Source organism: Ananas comosus, linkage group 12, assembly GCF_001540865.1.
Source record: "Ananas comosus cultivar F153 linkage group 12, ASM154086v1, whole genome shotgun sequence".
Classification (NCBI taxonomy): domain Eukaryota; kingdom Viridiplantae; phylum Streptophyta; class Magnoliopsida; order Poales; family Bromeliaceae; genus Ananas; species Ananas comosus.
In genome coordinates, this window is record NC_033632.1 from 2297385 (window position 1) to 2318973 (window position 21589).

General features: G+C 36.8%; 3 protein-coding genes across 4 annotated transcripts; 2 read left to right on the forward strand and 1 right to left on the reverse strand.

Annotated features, from left to right (window-relative positions):
• On the forward strand, positions 1-4772 carry LOC109718564 (protein SIP5-like). 2 transcript variants are annotated; one of them, XM_020244855.1, is made up of 10 exons: positions 1-206; positions 439-751; positions 1446-1497; positions 1600-1645; positions 1722-1803; positions 1892-1976; positions 2087-2189; positions 3083-3149; positions 3841-3871; positions 3949-4073. In XM_020244855.1, exons 2-9 carry the CDS (start codon positions 560-562, stop codon positions 3841-3843), a joined length of 630 nt encoding a protein of 209 aa, XP_020100444.1. In that variant the 5' UTR covers positions 1-206; positions 439-559; the 3' UTR covers positions 3844-3871; positions 3949-4073. The 2 variants fall into 2 exon arrangements, with proteins under 2 accessions (XP_020100444.1, XP_020100443.1); XM_020244854.1 differs by lacking the exon at positions 3841-3871 and having other exon boundaries at positions 3-206; positions 3949-4772.
• On the reverse strand, positions 8712-9857 carry LOC109717885 (heme-binding protein 2-like). The gene is made up of 2 exons (XM_020243826.1): positions 9568-9857; positions 8712-9336 (listed from the first exon to the last, which is right to left on the reverse strand). The coding sequence occupies exons 1-2, from the start codon at positions 9810-9812 to the stop codon at positions 8901-8903; spliced, it is 681 nt and encodes a 226-aa protein (XP_020099415.1). The 5' UTR covers positions 9813-9857; the 3' UTR covers positions 8712-8900.
• On the forward strand, positions 13863-18916 carry LOC109717926 (phospho-N-acetylmuramoyl-pentapeptide-transferase homolog). The gene is made up of 8 exons (XM_020243888.1): positions 13863-14025; positions 14110-14184; positions 14559-14788; positions 15472-15922; positions 16017-16081; positions 17108-17301; positions 17718-17926; positions 18245-18916. Exons 1-8 carry the CDS (start codon positions 13918-13920, stop codon positions 18425-18427), a joined length of 1515 nt encoding a protein of 504 aa, XP_020099477.1. The 5' UTR covers positions 13863-13917; the 3' UTR covers positions 18428-18916.

Here is a 21589-nt window from a genome sequence, read left to right on the forward strand (position 1 = left end):
GTACAGAGAGAGAAAGTTCTTCAAATCTGTGTCTCCACTCCAACCCCTCTCGTCCTTGTTCTCGTCCTCGTCCTCTCCAATCATTCGCCGATCCTCCTCGTGCCTCCCATGTCGTACTCTCTCTCTCTCTTTCTCTGAGTAGACCATGACAAGGAGGAGGAGGTGGTGGTGGAGGTGGACGTGAAGGGCTTCTTCTTCTTCCTGAGGTAAAAAGGGCTTTTTCTTCTTCTTCGTAGTTTTCCGATTTTAATGGGGAGTTGGGCATTCTAGGGTTTATCAAGCGGCTATTTGAACGACTAAATTAGCTGGAGAAATCGGATAATAAGAGAGCGAAAAAAGGAGGGATTTTTGTTTAGCTTTATGTGGTTTGACGTGTAGTCGAGGGTTTCTTTCCCTGTTGATTATCTATTTAAAGGTTACTATTCCTGTTGTTTGCAGATTCGGAGGCGAGGTGATGGCGATTTGATTGAAGTAGTTGGAAGAATCGGATAGAAAGAAGGGGAAAGGAGAGATTTTGGAGCGTTTTTTAGGGTTTTGTTGTTTGATTCATGTGGTTTTGATGGGGAATAAGATGAGTAGGAGGAGAGTAGTGGTGGATGAGAGGTACACGCGGCCGCAGGGTTTGTATCCGCAGTGGGACATCGATCTGAGGAAGCTCAGGAGCCTTATTCTTGATGCAAAATTGGCTCCTTGCTATCGGGGAGAGGACGAATCCGCTTCCGATCTCGAGGATTGCCCCATCTGCTTCTTGGTATGAGCTTTTCTTATCAGTCTTTTTTTTTTGTTACTCCTTTTTCGTTGAATTTATTTTGGTAGAGATATCCAGAGCTTGTTTGCTTTGGGCACAGCTTTTGTGGAAGTGTTGATTTGAGTGGAGTTAGTTTGAATAAGCTTCAACAGCTTTAATTCATTGCGAGCGTAGAAATGTTTGTTGAAGTGCTGATTAAATAGAGCTATTAGAAAAAGGGCTTTTTAGTATAATTAGACGCATCAAAATTTGAGCTTTTGCTTTTGGGGGTCAAATTTTCATTCAGCTTCAGTTCAAAGCAGAAGGTCCGGGTCTTCTGTTTGGCGGACACTCGACTAGAGGTAGTTGCGGCTGCCAACCGAATTAAGAGCAAGGCCGATCAGGCATAAAAGCCCTCTTTGGTTGATAGCTTCCCACTGCAGATACCAGACGAAGCTCCTAATTGGACCTCAAAAGATCATTCAGACTTCATGCGATAGCTAGAAGCTCTAAAATAGTTGTTTATTAATGCATGGCTTCTGCCTCTCAGAGTTGAGAAGTTATTTTATTACCTTGTCCTAATTGACACGCAATTCATACTATGTAGGATCCTATGTGTTGTTGATCCGACTATTACCATAATAAATGTAATTATTTTAGTTGTGGTTACACTTTCTTAACAGCGCTAATGATTTATTCGTTTTTTGTGATTTTCTAGTACTATCCTAGTCTCAATCGGTCAAAATGTTGCATGAAAAGCATTTGTACAGGTAGTATACTTTTCTCTGATATTATCAAATCTAAAATTTTAGGGTTATTTTTCTTTTTCATGCTATTTATCTTCTCTAAATTAAGTTGGTTTCTACTTGCAGAGTGTTTTCTTCAGATAAGACCAAGTCTTTCAACTCGCCATTCACAGTATCCTTTCTTTCGTGGTCTTCAATTTTACTGCAGTAATTTGGATCATGAGAAGGATTATTACTTAACCTTTAAGGTGTCCATTCTGTAAAACTTCGAACTATTCAGTGGAATATCGTGGTGTGAAGACAAAAGAAGAAAAAGGCATGGAACAAGTTGTAAGTTTTGTAGGATTGTATTCTTTGTCATTGACATGGTAATGCGGTTTAACTCAACAAATAGCTAGTGATTTCTATTTGATTGTAGGAGGAACAAAAGGTCATAGAAGCACAAATAAGGATGCGGCTGCAAGAGCTTCAAGAAGATGCAGAAAGAACAAAGAAGAAACAGGGTATAAGTTCTTATTGTGCAGAGTAGCCATTTATGTGGCCGGTTTGACATGTTCTTTCATTTATCTACTCTTAACTTGAACTGACTGGTTTTTGCATATTTACTCAACAGCACTATCTTTTAGATACACAGCAGAAGATGATGAGTTTGTTTCATCTCAGCCATCATCTTCAGTGCTTGCCGGCACACAGTCTACATACTCGAGGCGGGATAGGTGTGTGGTGAATAAGTTGCATATTTTCATGTCTGATTTTTTTTTTTCCCAATTATTGTTATTAAGTCTGCATTCATCAATGATAACCATGGAGTGATTATGTTATAGCAATTTGGGTTTTCTTTTTGTATTACATTTTCTTTTCTGTAGATACTATCAGTTATCATGTTAAAAAGATTGTAGTTATTTGTCATACTGTAGACATGTTATAGCAATTTAGGTTTTTTTTTTTTATATTACATTTTCTTTTCTGTAGATACTATCAGTTTTCATGTTAAAAAGATTGTAGTTATTTTTCATATTGTAGACATTTTCTTTGTGCCCTTCCGCCTGATTTCTTTATATCACTGTTTAGCAGCCTGACTTAATCCATCAAAGGTGGTCTTATTGCTTACAATTTTGACTTTTCTCATATGGGTGCAATTAGGAGGTTTTTATTGGTTATTGTACTCCTCCACCTTGAGTAAAGTCCCTTTTTTCCTTAGAATTGCCTCAAGTGGATTCAATCATTCAAATACTACCAAGATAAAAATCTGTACGTGTTAGAATCTTTATTTACAACAGATAATGGTCAAAGTGTAAACCATTTAGGAACATTTTGAGTATGTTCTTCATAGACGTTGATGTGCTTTCTAGTTGAGGGGCCTTTGATTTATGCAAATGCTGCTGTCAAACTGCAGTTTCTCTGAAGTGGAAGCCACAATATTTGTTTTTTCAGACCCACGGATTTCAGCGCTCTAAATTTTTCCTTCTATTACTGGATACTTGCCAAAGGCACTATGTGAAATTTTGGTTGAGAATCTTTTCACAATTAGCTGTGGTCTCCAACTTCAGTATAAGCATACATATACTAATGAATATTGGTATTCATCCAAACATTTTATCCATTGCAGTGTTGAGAATTATGACCTTGACTTGGAGGACGTAATGGTTCTGGAAGCTATACGGCGTTCTTTACAGGTGAAACAAAAAAAAACCCTTACCTAGTTTCTGAGGATTTTAGCTGATCTAGAATAGTAATCTGCATATTACTAATTAATTTTTTCCTTTTTTGACTAAATAAATCCTCTAAAAGACATAACACTGTGCCACGACTGTAGAACTGATGAATGAATTTCTTTGGGATTCTGTGCTGATTTTATTTTCATGGTGTTTCTTTCCCTTTTCTTTTCTGCTATACTTTCTGATTATGTGCTGATCTTGTTTTCTGGGCGTTGCTGTTGCTTTTCCTTGCTGCTAACCATACATTTTCCTCATGTTAATTTGTCTTTTGTCTTTTGTCTTTTGTATTTTTATTATTTGATTGCTTAAATTTTTTTTTTGGCAAATTGGTTTATGTTTCTTCTTTCCAATATGGATCTCCATTTCTTTTGGTCCTTCATAGTATATTCAGAAACACAAATTTACTTCATAGCTTCTATTATGGAAACACCAGTTTGAGGTCTTTGTCAACATGTTTCACATCACCATAGAATTGTCCCGCTTTATCTCCCAAATTTCGAGTCGTTGATTTGTAATCTGGAGTTTTGATAGCAAGTTGCTGAACTTTTGGCTGCTGCTTGAAATTAGCCCTTTGTTCTGTCCGTATTGAGTTTTCATTCTTTTGAAATCAAGTAGCATTACAAACGTGATTTTTGTTTCTTAATTTCAGTAAAACATGCCTTTCATCAAATGCCGTCTTTGTAAGTTGTTCAATTTCACGTTCTTCTTTAATCGACCGCTGAGTTTACTCTCTGACTGGAATTTTCCCTTTGGAAAGGAACAAGGAACCCCAGTAAACCCAGTTTCTAGTCGCAGTACATTGTCAGAAGCACCTCGTTCCGATCACAATGACCCGCAACTAGCAACTTATTCAGAAATATCCCCTCCCAGTGGTTTTGCTTCCGCAATCGCAGCTATAGCCGAGCACCAGCACATGAGCGGGGAAGTTTTTGCTTCTGCTTATCAGATGCTCCAAAGTTCGGGCATTTTGCGTGCTAGAGGTAGTAATGTATCAACGACTAACAATTCTCCAGTACAGTGGGCCGACGTGACACCAAACAGCACCAGTTTAGTAGTGAGGGAGGAGGGCGAGGGCTCAACAGAGTGGTGGTCAGACGAGGCAGAGGCCGGGACGAGCTATGCTGCCTCTAATGCGCCTACCACCTCATTGGTTCTTTCAGAAAACCCGAATTTGCCTGCAGGCCACTTTCTCCCGGAGAGCTTCGAAGAACAAATGATGGTAGCCTTGGCTCTTTCGCTCGCAGAGGCTTGAGCTAGGGCAAACTCTTTTGGGCTCACGTAAATTGCAGTGATCGGTGGGGCTTGGACGCAGGAATGTTTATTATGACTTCTTTTTTTTTCTCTCCTTTTCTTTTGTTTCATTGTTTGTTGTTTTTTCATATATTGTATGTAAAAAGTTACAAACTAGGAGGAAAAAAAAAGAAAAAAGAAGAAGAAAAAGCAGGCATAGTTTACGGTGGAATTTGGATTTACAGTGGGATAGAAGGGCTAATACAGCTTGGAATGTAATAGAATTGTGCAATAATTAATTTGCCCCTGTAATTTTACATAATACGTATTTACTTTCTCTTCTTTTGAGTATTTTGGTCGTTTTGTTGGCATTTGATTGCATCATATTAAAAATTTTGATCTCTCCTTATATTCTCTATAAGCAGTTCCTTTCAAAATTTATTGCAACTTTTCGCAACAGTAAAACTTACCTTTTTTTCTTTTTCCTCGTGTAGTGTTTAATACCTTTGTGAAACTCACTAAAATCCTAACATAATGAAGATGCGTGGCTCGAGGAAGCACAAAAAAGTTCACTCTCTAAAATTCTAATTGCCCAATAACAGTCCCCCATCATATATGTTGGGACCTTGCAAAGTATTAAACCAACTTCTCTTTTAAGTATTTGGGGGACAAGATAATAATTAGGCCATTACCAAAGTGGAATGGTCAATGTTGTGATGGGGATTTTTTTTAATTTTTTTTAGGAGAGAGAAATATAACAGGTTGTCCAAATCATTCATTTTAAAAAAAAAAAATAAATCTAACTAGAAATATAAAATTATTAAGTTTGGAACTTGAGATCTTAAAAATAAACCATCCAACCCTTTGCCAATTGAGCAAGAAATAGTCAGTTGGTGGGGCATTTGTTTTAGAATTATATTCAAAAATTTTATAACATACTGAAGAAGATAAAATAAATGAAAATTGATTGGGTTTAAAAACGAAGTTGGGTCGATTAATTAGTTCGCTAAGCTGAGTTATTTCTAAAATTAAAGAAGCACACTAAAGTTGGGCTTGTGACTGATTTTTTTTTGTTTAATCATTTGATTTGGATCTTTCGACTTAATCAATTTGGACTAAGCCTGGGCGTGAAATAGGCAATAAACATTTCAAGCGCAGTCGAGCAAATTTAATCTAAGTAAAGCCCAAATCTAGTACCAATTCAGTTCATTATTGTTGTTTCCTCAGATCTATTCTGATCATATATGAACAAAATAAAAAAAAAGAAAAATTGAGACTTTTTTTTAAAAAAAAAATTTCATAGATTGTAACTTAGAAGTTACAGTTAATAATTAACTTTTCCCTCTCAAATCATTTGTTCATTTTCTATGTTAGCAAAAGATGTCCTAAACAATCAAATAGCTATTAGTTAGTTATTTCTTTCTTTTTGTTGGTCAAAAGATAGGATACAACCCCACCCCAAAAAAAAACCCTCCAAAAGCCGCTAACAAAAAGTGCCCTAAAAAAGAGCCTTCCTAATTACAAGTATATATATATATATATATTTCTATAACCCCACAGGTATCATCATACCGAGCATTAATTTAAGGTTTTTATATATCTTAATAAGATATTATTATAAATTAGTTTTTTTTAAAGAGAAAATGATATCATTCCATCTCCTTCATTCATTTTTTTTAGAAGATAAACTTAACCGAAAATATAAAATAATTAGGTTTAGAATTTGATACTTTAACCATTAAACTCTTTACACTAGTACTAGCGACGATTCATATTATTACAAATTAGTTATAAAATCGCTTCTTTTAGTTATAAATTATGTATTATTAATATATTTTTTTTTTGTTGAGAGATAGGTAGCACGCTACACGCTTTGTTTATTTTATTTAGAAATAAATTTAGTTGAAAATGTGAATCAATTAGGATTCAAACTTAGGATATCGGATGCCAACTACTAAACCCTTTGCCACTTGCTCTGGATATCATTAATATATTGATGTTGAATTTTGGATTAATAAGTCAACAACTCTACTCTCTTTACATTAATCCGAGCCCCTTGTAATCCAAGTTACTTCTCTCCATCTCTCTCTCTCTCTCTCTCTCTCTCTCTCTCTCTCTCTCAGCCCTTGCACCTAAAAACAAATGTAAATCTCCATTACAATCTCCACACTCTCTCATGGGTTTCCACCAACTCTCCTTCTTTTGCTGCTCCCTTTCTCTCCTCCTCTCTCTCCTCCTCTTCTCTATTTCCCCTTCTCTCTCCCTCACCCAACACCTCCTCCCCAAGCCCACCTCCCCTCACCTCCCCCCTCGCCAACTTCTCCACGTTACAAAGCCAAGACCCTACCCTTACCCTTCTTCTTCTTCTTCTTCTTCTTCTCTTTCTACTCCTAACAACATTAATGGTGATCATCCCACCATGAATGAGCAAAAGAATAGGAGAAAGAAGAAGAGAAGAAGAGAGAGTAATGGAGATTACGACGTTGGCGTCTTTGCGGCCATGCTTCCGAGAGGTTTCGTCCCCCCTTCAGGCTCTTCTTGGTGCCACAACGACGCGCCCGCCTCCGTCGACGTCGTTTGCGGGGACTACTACTACTACTCTTCAAAGCCTTGATATCAAAACATCATCATATGTATAAAGTTCATGCATGCATGGGATCGACGTCTCTCTATCTCTCTCTTTCTCTATGAAGCATTTCTTCTTGAAATCGACATGCAAATTACGAATGGTGTTGGGAGGTTCTTTTATTAGTGATCTTTAAATTCTTGGTTTTGAGAGGGTTAAAAATTTATGGGTTCCTTTTTTTTTTCCTTTTTCTTTTCTTTTTTTACTTCGTGGAAGTGTAAAGGTGTTCATTTCTTTTAATCGTGTTGTTTTCAATAAGATGGTTAATTCGTTTTGAGAATTTAATCTGTTGATGATCTAAAGAGTACGTATATTAATGTGTTCTTTTGTGATCTAAAGAGGTGAAAAATGTTTGGAAACATCTCAACTATTGACCGTACGTATTAAATTAATTTTATCTTACCAACCGTCCCTAGAGCAAGTGGCGAAGGGCTTGGTGGTTGGTATCAGAGGTCCCAAGTTTGAATCCTAGTTGATTCACATTTCCAGCTAAATTTATTTCTTAATGAAATAAACGAAACGGGTAGCGTTCTACCTATCTCTCAAAAAAAAAAAAAATAATAAATAATTTTATCTTCTATCTTAGATATGAATGTTTGCAAATGGAACATGAGATCTCAAGCATGTGGCGTTTAATTACTTGCATGTTTTGGGGAGGAGTTAATTAATTAATTATTATGATATTAAGGGTGTAATTTAATTAATAATATATACATCGAGGAGTAACATTTGCTTTTCGTAGCGTCTACTCCATGCACCTAAATGGTTATTTAGAGTGGCTCCATTTTTGAGAGTGGCTTTTGCTTCATAAGTGAGCTGTAACTTTGGACTAAACACGATCGATGTGCATGTACATATAGTTAGCTAATTTGTACTTGTGAGAAATTATTGGTTGGACTTGGTCAATACACAGTGTTAAGGATTTACATAAAAGTATATATTAGAGCTATTAGAGCTACAGAGAGCTCATATAGACTAATTAATGGGTCCAAAACTAGAGACTTAAAGTTATATATTTGGTTAGATGCATGTGCGATATAAACGGTTGTTTCACATTTATTTATTAACATAATACCAGACTAAGAATGATCAGGAGTTCGAATCCAATCAGAAACTTACTAACAATCAACACAAGAGCTGATGAAAGAAGAATAGTGTTAAAGTGAGTTCCCAATTTTTTGATTAAGTTGTTTTGCGAGTAGAAGAAAAGGCATTCACTAAATCACTGCTGTGGTGGATGATGTCACATACACATGGTTTTGGAAATAATATAAAAGGTGACTTGGTAAACAAGGCGAAAGCTATAAAATCTCTTCTTTTGTTGCCTCGTAACGAACCTCGATGCATGTAATTTGTCCTGAGGTATATACTAAAACATATATATATTTGGCTTATTCTATGTTACATTCATATGGTCAATAGACAATTAATTGATTAATCATTTTATTATTGGCATGCAAAAGAAGAGATAATTTTTCCTGTGAAAGGAAATTTTTGGGGCAAGAATTAATTAAACAGTGTTTCATTTGGTTTTGCACGATGAATTAATTTAATAAATGCAAAAGGAAATGTGAGTGTAATAGTTACTATATTTAGAAGCTAATAAAGGAAATTATTCTCAAATTAATATAGGAGCAAAATGAATATTATGCCCAGCATATATATACACATTAGATAACTGCTTGTTCGGCTTTATTTATGTTTCTTTGTTGAGGCAGTTGTTGAATATAGTGAACTAAAACACCACACTCGTTGTCCAGTAACTTCAAATTTATGAAACAACACAGCAATTTTATATTATTTAACATAATAACAGAGTATAAGTCGTAAGTGCATTTTTAAACAACTCGCTTCTACATACTAACACTAGCCTCCTCATCATCAAGCAACATCCAAATCTCATTCACCCTACCACTGAACTCAAAGGGGGAGTTGTACTGGGCCACGATATACGCGGTCGCGGGGTCGGCCCGCCGGGCCTTGTCGGCCGCGGAGGCCCACTTGGAGCCCGCGAGGCTGGCGTTGAGGGCCGCGGCCTCCTCCCCGAGGGATTCGTCGGCGACGAACCCCCCGAATTGCCGCACCGCCACCAATCGAGGCCCGCACTTTTGAACGTGGAGGCCTGCGGCCGGCGGCGGGTCGGGCTGGTTCTTCTTCGGCACGTAGAAGCTTACAATGAATGAGGATGCGCAGAAAGGCCCATCACTGGGTGAGACCTGGGTTATTACTGGGGCCGTCATTTCTATTGTCTCGTTGTAGGCGTTTTTCCCTTGGATGTAATCAAATAATCTGTTGTTGCACGATGAAAAAAAATTTTGATTAGCACAGATGTTCGAGCTTTTGACCTTTAAATCGAATAATTTTATTACTGAACTATTATGTCATTTTTGATATTTCAAAATACTCAACAGTTGAGGGGTCTTCATACATTTTATTTATACTTCAATTTTAAATTTTAAGTTCAAATTATGAAATAAGGATAAAATGATGAGCTAGGGTTTAGGGAGGGAGAGCGCTCACTGGAGAAACCCGGCGCGCGTGGCGGCGACGAAGGAGACGTCCTCGATCGCCTCCGTCGACATCCACGACGTGGAGTTGTACCTCCGGATCTCGAACCCGTTACCCGCATCCACCACGCCGTAGCTCGGGCACTCGATGCGCTCGCACGTGGGAGGAAACTCCCCACGTGCGGGTGCGAAGAGGAGGAGGAGGAGGAGGAGGAGGAGGAGGGCGAGGTAGAGCGGGGATAGGAGGAAATTAGCCATGGGTTCGAGGGGAAGGGAGCGGGATAAGTTTATACCGAGGGGGATAAGGTTGTGTGGGGTTTTGTGGTGGTAATATGGGGGATGGGGTGTGGTGGAGAAGGCTTGCACGCGTTGCACATAAGGTGTTCGGGGAAAGTTCCAGTAAAAAAAAGAAAAAAAGAAAAAGAAGAAGAGATGCGGTAGGGACTAGGGACGAGAGGATAATGGAGTTCTAGCGTGGACTTGGTTTCTCCACGTCACGGTAGACCATAGGATATGTCAGGTGTTGTTTTGGGCCGTGACTGGTCGGTTCCCGGGTGACGTGGTGGCCTGGATTCTAGCTCTCCAAGCTGAGCCAACAACTATCGAGCCAATGAGGTGATGACATGTCAGCTTGGTGGGTTCAATCCTGTAACATTTAATAATTTTTTAATAGAAGCAATGATACAAGGGAAAATTTCAAAAATCTCCGGTAGTTTCGCACTTTCTCACTTGTGTATTCTATAGTTTAACGTGCATCAATTTGCCCTCATGTGATTTTATTTTTATCTTTACGGCAATTTTTTTCTTAATATTTCGTTAAATTATATAAAAAAACTTCAGATACCTACATAGATTTATCGAATATTTACATTAGTACCCTTTAATTTTAACTTTGTCACTGATTTTAAAAAAATAATAATAAAATTGATACTAAAAAGAGAAAAATGAAACCACAGGGGGGCAAATTGATACACTTTAAACCACATGATACTAAAGTGAGAAGTACAAAACCATATGGATTTTTTTTGAAGTTTTCCTATGATAAAAGTATGGGTGTTGATAATATGTTTTGGTAGAATTATTTGATATTACTAATCTCTAAAGAAATTTGAATTATTGATTTTTTTAATTTATTTATTCTTTCTTGAAAAAAGATTTGATAATTTGTATAAGAATTTTCAAATTCAAAGCTTTTTTTATTTTTTTTCAAAAAAATATGAATAATTTGTATAAAAAATTTACTAATTTTGAGCTTTTGCAAAACTGGGCCATTTTTTTGAATTTTACAAATTCGGATCGAAATTTTAGAAAACTGACCAAAATATTTTTGTACCGTTTTCTTTCTTCTTTTTTTTTTTGTTTTATCTCGTTCGTTTTTCTTTTTCTCTTCCTGGAAAAGACAGCGGAGGCAAAGACAGAGGCGGAAAGGCAAAAATTTCATATAAATTACGCTATTTAGATAAAATTTTCATCAATTGTCTTTTCCTTCTTCTTCCTCCTCCTCTTATATTATTTCTTTTTTTCTTCTTCTCCCTCCCTCCCTCCTCCTCCTCCTCCTCCTCCTCCTCTCCCTTATCCTCATCCTGAACATCCTCTTCCTCCTTCCCCTCGCGCCCTTGTCAGGGGACGCCTCCGCGTGCCGGCACCGCCTGAGGCCGCCGTGCTGGGCGACTGCGCGTTCGTGCACGCCGAGTCCTTCCCCTCGCGCGCTTTGACTAGCTAGCATTAATTTCAGTCCGAGTCCGGACCGGGCAGTTTGATTGAGAGTAAATTAAAATGCATTTACATAATTCTAAAATAAAATTAAAAAAAAACTCAAGAATTAATGCTAGCTAGTTATCAGTTTGATTGCTCGTTAATTCTCTTGACAGCTAACTTGATTTATAAAGGAAGAAAGATCAAATAAAATAAATTAAAACCATGCCGGCCAGCAGTCAACGTCGAAGCCACAGCAGAGCTGGGCGGGGGACGGTCGTGCACGCTGGGCGACGCGCAGTCCGGCTGGGCAGTCCAGACTCGGACTGCGCGGTCATGCACGCTGGGCAGTTCAGCTGGGCATGTTTGTGCGTCGTCCACCTCCGCCCACGGCAGCACGCTCTGCAGCTTCTCCCGGCCCACGCTTCCCCAGAGCGTCCAGGGAGCGCTACAGCTGCACGACTGCGTCGCCCAGCGCGGCGGCCTCAGGCGGCGCCGGCACTCGGGGGCCGTCCCCCGACGAGTGCGCAAGAGGAAGGAGGATGGGGATGAGGATGAGGGGAAGGAGGATGAGGATGAGGGGAAAGAGGAGGAGGAGGGAGAAAAAGGAAAAGAAAAATGGTGTAAGAGGAGGAGGAAGAAGAAAGAAAAAAGAAATGGTGTAAACTTTATCTAAATAATGTAATTTTATTCTGAAGAGTGTAAATCTGATTTTAAAGAGTATAATTTCTGTTTCAAAGAGTGTAATTTTTATTTAAAATAGTATAAAAAATTTTAAAACAGTGTAATTTTATTTTGACAATGTAATTTCATCTTCTTTTTCTCTTTTTTATAATTTTTTTTCTTTTTTTTCTTTTTTTTTTCTATATATATATATTTTTTTTTGTCACGCCTCTCCGCCAACGACCACGGCGTCGGCGACTACGCCACTAAGAATCCCCGTTCTGAGGTTGCGGTGCCGCAGCGACCTCCACGGTGTTGGCGTCGGTAGAGAGGTGTCGTCGTGGGAGGCGGCAGAGGAGGCGGAGGAGAAATGAGAGGGACAGGACGAGAAGAGCGGAGAAGAGCGAGAGAGACGTCGTCGTCGAAAACAGTGGAGGGTCGGAGAGGGAAAAAAAAAAAAATTACAGCACGGCCTTGGCGGGATTGGAGGCGAGGAAGGCGGAGTGCACGGGCGAGGGCGAGGGTGAAAGGCAAGGCGGGACGTTTCCACCTCCGTCTCCGATGCCTTTTTCGATGAAAGAGAAAGAAAAATAAATAAGAGAAAAAAAAAAAAGAGAGAAAAAGGTATAAAAGTATTTTGATTAGTTTTCTGAAAATTCGACCCGAATCTGCAAAATCAAAAAAGACGGCTCAGTTTTGCAAAAACTCAAAATTAGTAAATTTTTTTTGCAAATTTGCCAAAAAATATTATACTAAAATATATTAAAATAAAAAAAGGAAGTAATTGGTTTCATTTTTTTAAAAAAAGAATTCAGTTAAAAATATAAAATAATTAAGTTTTGAATTTGAGACGTGAAAGGCTAATTATTAAACACTGAATCAAGTGCACTGGTCAGTTGATGTGCGGTAAGAGCGCATGAACCAAATTCGTCTTGCTTTCTAATTGGCCCTGTCCATGGATGTGTGATGGACCTGGTCTACAGGAAAAATCTTCTTGTTGCATCCTCATCAGTTGGGCCAATAGCAGACGAGGCCCGACAAAAGCAGTCCACGTCATCTTACAAAGCCCTCGAATTATAACACAGACCACACTTGATTATCTACACTACGAGATGTAAGGTTTTTCATACGCGAAAACGAGATTACCAATATTTAAATGCCACGTGCCTACTGTAGTACTTTACACGAGCTAACTGTTGTTGTCAGTAGATTTACGCGGGCCCACTGAGCTGCGCCAAATCGTCCAACACCCTCTCCCTCGATCCACGTGCCGCAGATGGTAATATTACGTGCATCTAGAATGTACCCAGGATATTGCTGATATGTATTTTACGTAATATGGCAGATAGTAAGTTGGCTTAATTTTCTGATCGGTGACATATTTTATAAATCCAGTTGATGTATATCTTAGATATTGTATCTAAATTTAGAACACTAATCTAATGTTATGAAATAACTAAAAAATATTTGTATAAGTATATTTGTAACAGCAAGTGAATTTTTCATTGATAACAAGTTTTTTAAAATTTTGAGAAAAATGAAAATTGGTCCAACGATATTTGTCAAAAAAAAAAAAGCTCAAACTTTATGGGAAATAATTATTGACAATTTAGCATGGTCTTTATCACAGTTCAGCTAAAAAATTAAAAAAAAGGAAAGAAAGTTTTCTCATGTTTGAAATTGTTTTTGCTGAGAATAATTTACGGCAAACGTAACACCTTAAAATTGTATTTTGAACCAAGAATATATTATGAAACAGTTTTTATGAATCTGGCAAAACTTACCTTTAATAACACTCTAGTGTACATTTTGAAGTACCCGTAGGATTTTGCTAGTTTTTCTCGAACAAGCTACACTTTCGGCGTACCTCTCAACCCAACCGATTTAAACTTCCCTAGAACAGGTCTACCACGTCATCATCACACCCTTTTTCTTCTCCAATAACAACCCCCTCTCTCTCTCTCTCTCTTCCTCCGCCTCCGCTACTCCGATTTCGATCCTTCCAATGTCGAGTTCCCCTCTCAATCCCCACCTCCTCCATCTAGGGTTTCGGCGACCCCTCCTAACCTCTCCTCCTACCTTCGCGAAGCGATCCTCGATCCCCTTCCTCACGGTTCGATACTCGTCCTCTTTCTCCATTTTACGATCCCTTTGTGTTTCATCTTTGATTGTGATATAATTCGATCGCGATCTCTAGCTATGTCGTCCTGGAATCTCCGGGCGAAGTCGCCATTGGAGGCGCTTTTACACTCCGATTCGTGCTATGGATGAGGTTTTTCCCTCTTCCCCCACTCTTTTTTCTTCGACGGCACATCCCTTAGGTTCTTAATTCTTTTGATTTCACTTGTTTTTGTCAATTAAATTTGGGATTTTTTACCAAATCCTACGGTGTTTGATTGCTTTGGATGCTTTTTGAGCTGATACAATTGTGGATTTGTTATTTTTAATTACTGATAGTTAGTGGAGGCGGTAAATTTAAGAAATCATTAATTCAATCTAAGAGAATAGCTCAAGTTAAAAAAAAAAAGAAGAAGAAAAGTTGAGAGGGTGTTAATCAAAAGGAAATGTATTTGGAAGGACTACAGCTGAGGGGTTCTCTATACATTTTTACCATTTCTGAATAATTCTTCGCAATTTACACTATAGGATTCAGTAGATTTCTCATCATTCTTCGAAGAGGGTGATGAGGTCGGTGGATTGAATGATTATTATGTAATGTCTTCGAGTGAGGAAGAGGATAGCGATGGTGTGATCTTGAATCCTATCGGGGATGTTGAATTGCCGGCTAGCAAGAGCCATTTGGAAGCTCCTGACGGTGCTTTCACTGTTGTGGCCCATCGGTTTGCAAACATCCAGAGAGGGCACAAAAGGAATAGGTGAGTGAATTTGATAAATTTAGCCTCCAAATCATAAATTTATGATACTAAACTCTGTTAATTGTTTATTTCAAATCTTGCTATGCCAGAAATAACAAATCAGAATTAATATAAACAAAAGCTCACATATTCCAATAAAAAATGTTATTTACTTGATATTGAAATGATTAGTAAGTAATAGAAATGACTCTGATTTCTTGGAAATAAAATGGATCAGAGCAACACTATTGTTAAATAATAGTAAAATTAGATCTTCCAGGTGGATCATATTCATGAATTTCTTCTTTATATTTGTTTAAAACTTATCAATTTATCTAGCACTTTTCCCTCAGTGGAAATTCTCTTTCCCTCAGTGTTTTACTTCCAACAGTTACATTAATCAAACTTCTAATCTAGATCTTTCACTACTGTTCTACAATTTTCAGCACTGTACATGTGCGCTGCCTATTTGCTGTAATCTTACATCAGACATGTTCTTATTCATAAGTTAAATTTGTCTATAACTGAGCACATACTGTCACAACGAGATACATAACATTTGTGACTTTGCGTAGGAGTGATCATTATGTACATATATTTTTCAATTGGAATCATTATGGGTTATTTTTCAATTGGAATCATTATGGGGTTTTATAGAGTTTCTTTGAACTAACATCTGGCTATGAATTTTCATCCAACTTCAGAACTCAACAAGGAGTCATGAATACTATCTGCCTGATTGCCTTCTTAATGATGATTCTTTTGTTTGTGGATGGATATTCGTGGAGGATTATTCGCCTACCTTTGCAACCTTTTTATTTGACACACCCTTTCTCAATATCAGCAATTCTATCGGCATTTGCTGGGTGTCTCTTCATCCCAATTGCTGATTTCTTTAAAATTCATCGTATTCGAAATAAAGAAAGGCATATTGCACGGTCTTTTAAAAGGTCAATCCCTACTATGGGTGGGCTATTTTTCATTCCGATCGGCATTATTGTTGCAAGAAGTGCAGCTGGTTTCAGTTCTACTGAAGTAAATGGAGCAGCTGCCATAACTCTTGCATTTGCAGCAATTGGGTTACTTCATGACGTATCGACTTTTATCAGGAATAAAAGTTATGGATTACCAGGATGGATTAGATTCTTAATGCAGGTATGTTGACTGCTTCTTCAAATTTATAACACACTTTTTCTGGAAAAAGATAAAATCTAACAAACTAACTAGAGCAATGTGATGTTGCTTACAGATCGCTGCTGGGACATGTTTTTCATCTTGGTTGCACTCGGCAAATATCTCAACACCATACAGCATGTACATTTTCTAGAAACCGATATCATCAACTGTCATAGATGGTAACTAACTACTGTTTTAGAGGTTTGGAAATATTATTATTACTGTTCTGACTTCTTATGGATTATAAACACTTGTGCTCGAGGATTTAGCTTCACAACGAGCCTAGGCCACGTGAGACTAATAATTGAAAATCAAATGAGTGAAAGGGTTATAATGAAACAACTGGCAAATTATGGCACTATAAAATTGTTTATACAACACAAGAATCTACAGTACTATAACTCTTTCCTCTTGTGCATTCAATTCTAGTTTCCTGTTTCTGACAGAAATGTATAACACAAAAAAAGGAGATAGGTAGGTATGTAGGATCGACAAAAGCTGAAAACAAAAAAGGGGAACCAAACTGGGGAAAGAGGAGCAAAATAAAGTCAAGAATTCATTCGGAGATGAGAGTTTTCCTATAACCTGCATTCCTCCGGGATAGTTGACAAGATGGAATTCCCTTCTTTCCTTGTCCTCCCAATGGACTTCAGGTCCATCAATTGATTCTGAGATTGACGTAGTCTTTTTACCTGAACTGTCCAGTTTATAGATAATCCAAAATTTTAGGCAGACCATGGATTGGATGTATAACTTACTTTTTATTTGGTTTTTTATTGATATAATTTCATATTAGCCCCTGAATATTTATCTATTTAATATATGTAAAAATTATACATTTATTATATGTATCTTTGCAAAATTTGTATCTCATATATGACATTCAAAAACTTAACGTCTTACATTCGTACACCCTTGTACTCACGAAACTGCATTCTTTTGGAAGATCTCTTCTAATAAGTTGCTATCCTCCATAAATTGGTTATGACAAGAATACTTCTGTAAAGAAACTACACTTTTGAGAGGTGACTAGGTGTATATGAACATTTAAATTCTATAGAGTCAGATATAAATAAATGTTTTTTCAGTGATATATCTGGAAATGGCTACCTTTTCCCTTTTCCTCGTCTTCTGTTTCTGATTCTTTCTGTTTAATTCATCAAGGAAATGGTTGGTTCCTCTTCCTCCGCCATATGGCCTTTTGTGTATGGAAAAATCATATCCTGTCCTGACGGTAGTATGTTTTGTTGCTATGGGGACTGGAGTAAACTTGACTGATGGGCTTGATGGGTTAGCTGGAGGGGTTGCTGCGGTAGCCTTTATTGGTATGGCAGTTGCTGCCCTCCCAATAAGTCCAGGTCAGCACAAAATCCTATAAGCATTCTATTTTATCATAGCTTCTCTCTAATTTCAAGTCGCAGAGCAAACTTTTCAATGGATACCAACTTTTAACGTTCAGCTGTTTCTTAAAATTGTCATTCGTCAAGTTTTCTTCTGAGTATTAACATGATTTGCTTTGCTTTTGGCACAGTTTGAATCTGCATATGTAATTTATTTTATGTTCTGCATTACCGTCTAGTTAAGGGGTTATCAAAGAACTTAAAAAGCAAAGTGATCTTCTTTCAGAACAACCCCTAGTCAAGGATTTCATAGTATTAACTGTTTAGTCATTGGATGTCCCTTTTGTATTTTAGTTGAATATTTATTTCATTGGTATCTGTTGGTTCTTTTATCTCTTATATGCTTTTGCTTGTTCTCTGTAATTTTGAGGCAGAGCTTGCGATTTTTGGAGCATCAATGTCAGGAGCCTCTGTTGGCTTTCTTCTTCACAACAGGTATAAGGCTTCGATATATATGGGTGGCATTGGATCCTTAGCTCTGGGTGGAGCAATTGCTGCAATGTCTTCATGCACAGGAATGTTCATTCCTGTGGTTATCTCATCCAGCTTTTTTATTCTCGAACTGTTTTTAGTAATATTGCAGGTATCATCACGTCTCCTCTAATTGTCAAGTTAATTCCAAACCAACATTGTGTCAATATTGGACTTCTTGTTATTTAAAGGAGAGAACAAATATCACACAAATACAACAACCACTGAATACTCCATTTTATGAGTACAAAATTACTTTGTGGCAAAACAGAACTTAATTTGAGGGACATGCTACTCAAAAAAGGTCAATCAACATGGATGCAATGTGTTATTCATCATCTGTTTCCGTATCTAAAATGCTAGCAATCTTTCGTCAAAAAGGGCTAATTGCTGTTTCCTACTCTTAGAAAGTTCTTTATATATTTATCAGGTTCCTTTCATGATCTCCATGAAACAACTTACTGGGAGAAGCAGAATCATCTTGAGAGTTGCCCCACTACATTACCACCTCAAACTATGGGGACTAAAGGAACCATATATCGTGGCGAGTGCATATATTGTATCAGGTGTCTTGGCTTTATTTGCTGGATATGTTGGCCTTATTTCGGCATAACCCTTAAAGCTCAATCCGTTATCCTTTCAGTGGTAAAAGCAAAATCATAGATGATCTCTGAATTCCGATATTGTGATGTAGTGCAATTTTGGTCCGTAACCTTTCACCTAAGCAAATAAGGCCCTGAACATTTTCTTGCAGTATCATCCCTGGACTTGCTTTAAAATTTAAAAGGATGGAAAAACTATAGTTTGATAGTTTATATACTGTGCTTGCGGTAGGTGTTATTGATTTGGAACGGCAAATGAACACAGAGATGTGGGGAATAGTCTCTTTAAGTGAAAGAGATTGGGTACCAAATTGTTATTTATGAGATTCCCTATCAAACCATGCTAAGTGTGTAGATGCTACTTCCTTAGCAGTTAAGTTAATTGCTAATTTACCGTGTAAATAACACATCTGGCTCGTGGAATCTTGAGGGAAATCCTTTGTTTAAATTGTCTAATAGGAGCATTTTTATGGAATTATCATTTGTGAAGTTGTTGGATATCTTGTAGATTAAACTCTATTGAATTTTGAGTAGGAAACATCATTGATATATTATTTAAATGCATCCTGCAATTGATTAGACTACATTATTTATATTATAATTACTTAGTGGTTTTACCTTTCGAAGTTGATGTTCCCATCGAGTGTCTATATAGAAAGCAAAGACACTAAAAACATTACATGTTACATTCTTTTTTTTTTTTTGCAGTCCCGTGCTCACTACTGAGGTCCTCGTTCTAAATTACTTGTATATTACTCAAATGAAGATTACTACTAATTCCCCAAGATTTGAAGCATTTTAGGGCTTGTTTGGCATGGCTACACGACCAGTTATCTCCGCCTGACACCAACAATGATGGAATGTAACTCAATTCAATGCTACCGCGAACTGTTGAGTAGGGGTGGCAATCCAGCTCGTTGCTTGCGAGCCAGCTCGAAATAAGCTCGAGACCGAATTGCTCCTTTAGTAAACAAGACGAATACTAGTAGAATTTTTCAGCTCATTTAGTAAACGAGCCGAACACGAGCTGGGATCAACTAGCTCGCGTTCGGTTCGATAACAGCTCAAATACATATATTTTATATTTATATAGTTTATATTATTTTATATTTATATATATAAATAAATTATTATATATATACAATATAGATTTTTATTATATAATTTTTAGCCCAATCTAAATATAAAATCCAACTGAATTATAAAAAGACATATTTGTATGTAAAATTTTAACCATGAGATCAAAGTCTAATCGGTAATATTTCATAAATTTATTTTTTTATATAATTTTTATAATTCTTTTAAGTTGTTGTTCATGAGCCAAGAGCTGAATTTTTCGGCTCGATATTTTAACGAACCAACTCGTGTTCGGCTCGTTGACATCCCTACCGTCGAGAAACAAATTAAAAATGGGAAAAAGGACAGAACAATGCAACACCATTCATCTATCAGTCCTCCATGCATAACATCTTACACTTTCAATCGAATCATTCAATCTTTCGACAGAGAAAAAGGCCCAAAATTAATGGGCGAGTATTAGAGTTTAACGCATTCAATAATCTCCCTAAGAGATCATGGGACAATAGGGCTACATATGCCCAGTTTAACTAACAAAGATGGAGGTTTTAAAATCGACTCATGTTGTATGACATAGGCATCTTATTCACCATCGCATGCTTTGAACACACATCCGTGTGAACAGGTAACTGTTGTATTCGATTATTAATTACTAACATGAACAGGTAGCTGTTGTATTGGATTATTAATTACTAACATGAACAGGTAGCTGTTGTATTCGATTATTAATTACTAACAAAAATGTGTGAAAGAGTGTGAACGATCAAATCGCTTATGAATAATTCAATCTAATCAAAATAATTAGACGTAGGCATAGGAAATAGTAGGTGGAACTCATGTTCTTCTAGTTTTGGTCCAATAGTGTATGTGCAATACATTACCTCATGCTTTACCATGACAACCCAACTATCTAATGAATAAATAACCTGCAAATCTAGATCCACCCACAATATTTAACTAATTATAATTACTTAAACATAAAATTTAAAATGGTTGTGGTGGTTTTTTTTTTTCAAATGTTGTGCTTGCTAGAGTCATAACATTATTATCTTGAAGAGGACTATTTCTTAATTATTTGCACCATTTGCGCATTCAATATTGAGTAGGACTAGTGGGGCAATGTTACAATCACATGACATGCCCATTTATGCCATGCTCCCTCAAAAAATGGTAGAGCTTATTATATTAATCATAAATTTCCAATAGGAAAAAAATAATATGGAGCTTTAATAGTCCAACTTGCTACAAAGAAAGTCAACTCTAATGTAGAGAATTGTAATATGGATATCAAGAAGAGAGTAATATGGAATAAGAATATTATCTTATTATTAACCTCTATGTGTTGAAGATAATGATCAGTTGAATTTTTTTGTAGCAAGTTGGACTATTAAAGCTCCATATTATTTTTTTCCTATTGGAAATTTATGATTAATATAATAAGCTCTACCATTTTTTGAGGGAGCNTTCTATTTGTTCTGAATAAAGGTTCCACGTAGGTAAGTGGATCTCGTAGCTAAAACTAGCAGGTTCTTCTCTCACCTTCTTATATGTGCTTGCAGAAACAAAGATTCAAAATATATTTCAATAAACAAATTTTTATTGCTGTGTTTTAAAATAGGGGAAACTTCAAATACCCCCCTGTTGTTTCGTACTTTCTCACTTTAGTATCTGTGATTAAAGTGTATCAAGTTAGTACTCTGACTCTGTGGTCGTACTTTCTCACTTTAGTATTCTATGGTTTAAAGTATATCAAGTTAGTACTCTATGGTTTCATTTTTGTATCAAGTTAGTACCCAATGGTTTTATTTTTCTCTTTTTATTATCCGTTTGGGATATTTCTTTTGTTAAATCAGTGACAAAGTTAAAAAAGGATACTAAAATGAATATTTGATCAACCTAAGTAGGGTATCTGAAGTTTTTTGTATATAATTTAACGAAATATTAAACCACATGGTACTAAAGTGAGAAAATGCGAAACCATAGGGTACTAACTTGATATACTTTAAATCACGGGGTACTAAAATGAGAAAGTGTGAAACTACAAGGTACTAATTTGATAAACTTTAAATCATAGGATACTAAAGTGAGAAAGTGCG

What these genes read in the sequence shown, in the direction of transcription:
- LOC109718564 (XM_020244854.1), top strand. Translation starts at nt 560, where the DNA reads ATGGGGAATAAGATGAGTAGGAGGAGAGTAGTGGTGGATGAGAGGTAC. An exon ending in AAGAACAAAGAAGAAACAGG is followed by an intron (nt 1,977 to 2,086) that starts GTATAAGTTCTT and finishes TTTACTCAACAG; the next exon opens with CACTATCTTTTAGATACACA. An exon ending in CTATACGGCGTTCTTTACAG is followed by an intron (nt 3,150 to 3,948) that starts GTGAAACAAAAA and finishes CCCTTTGGAAAG; the next exon opens with GAACAAGGAACCCCAGTAAA.
- LOC109717885 (XM_020243826.1), bottom strand. Translation starts at nt 9,812, where the DNA reads ATGGCTAATTTCCTCCTATCCCCGCTCTACCTCGCCCTCCTCCTCCTC. An exon ending in ACGCGCGCCGGGTTTCTCCA is followed by an intron (nt 9,337 to 9,567) that starts GTGAGCGCTCTC and finishes GTGCAACAACAG; the next exon opens with ATTATTTGATTACATCCAAG.
- LOC109717926 (XM_020243888.1), top strand. Translation starts at nt 13,918, where the DNA reads ATGTCGAGTTCCCCTCTCAATCCCCACCTCCTCCATCTAGGGTTTCGG. An exon ending in CGATTCGTGCTATGGATGAG is followed by an intron (nt 14,185 to 14,558) that starts GTTTTTCCCTCT and finishes TTTACACTATAG; the next exon opens with GATTCAGTAGATTTCTCATC. An exon ending in AGAGGGCACAAAAGGAATAG is followed by an intron (nt 14,789 to 15,471) that starts GTGAGTGAATTT and finishes ATCCAACTTCAG; the next exon opens with AACTCAACAAGGAGTCATGA.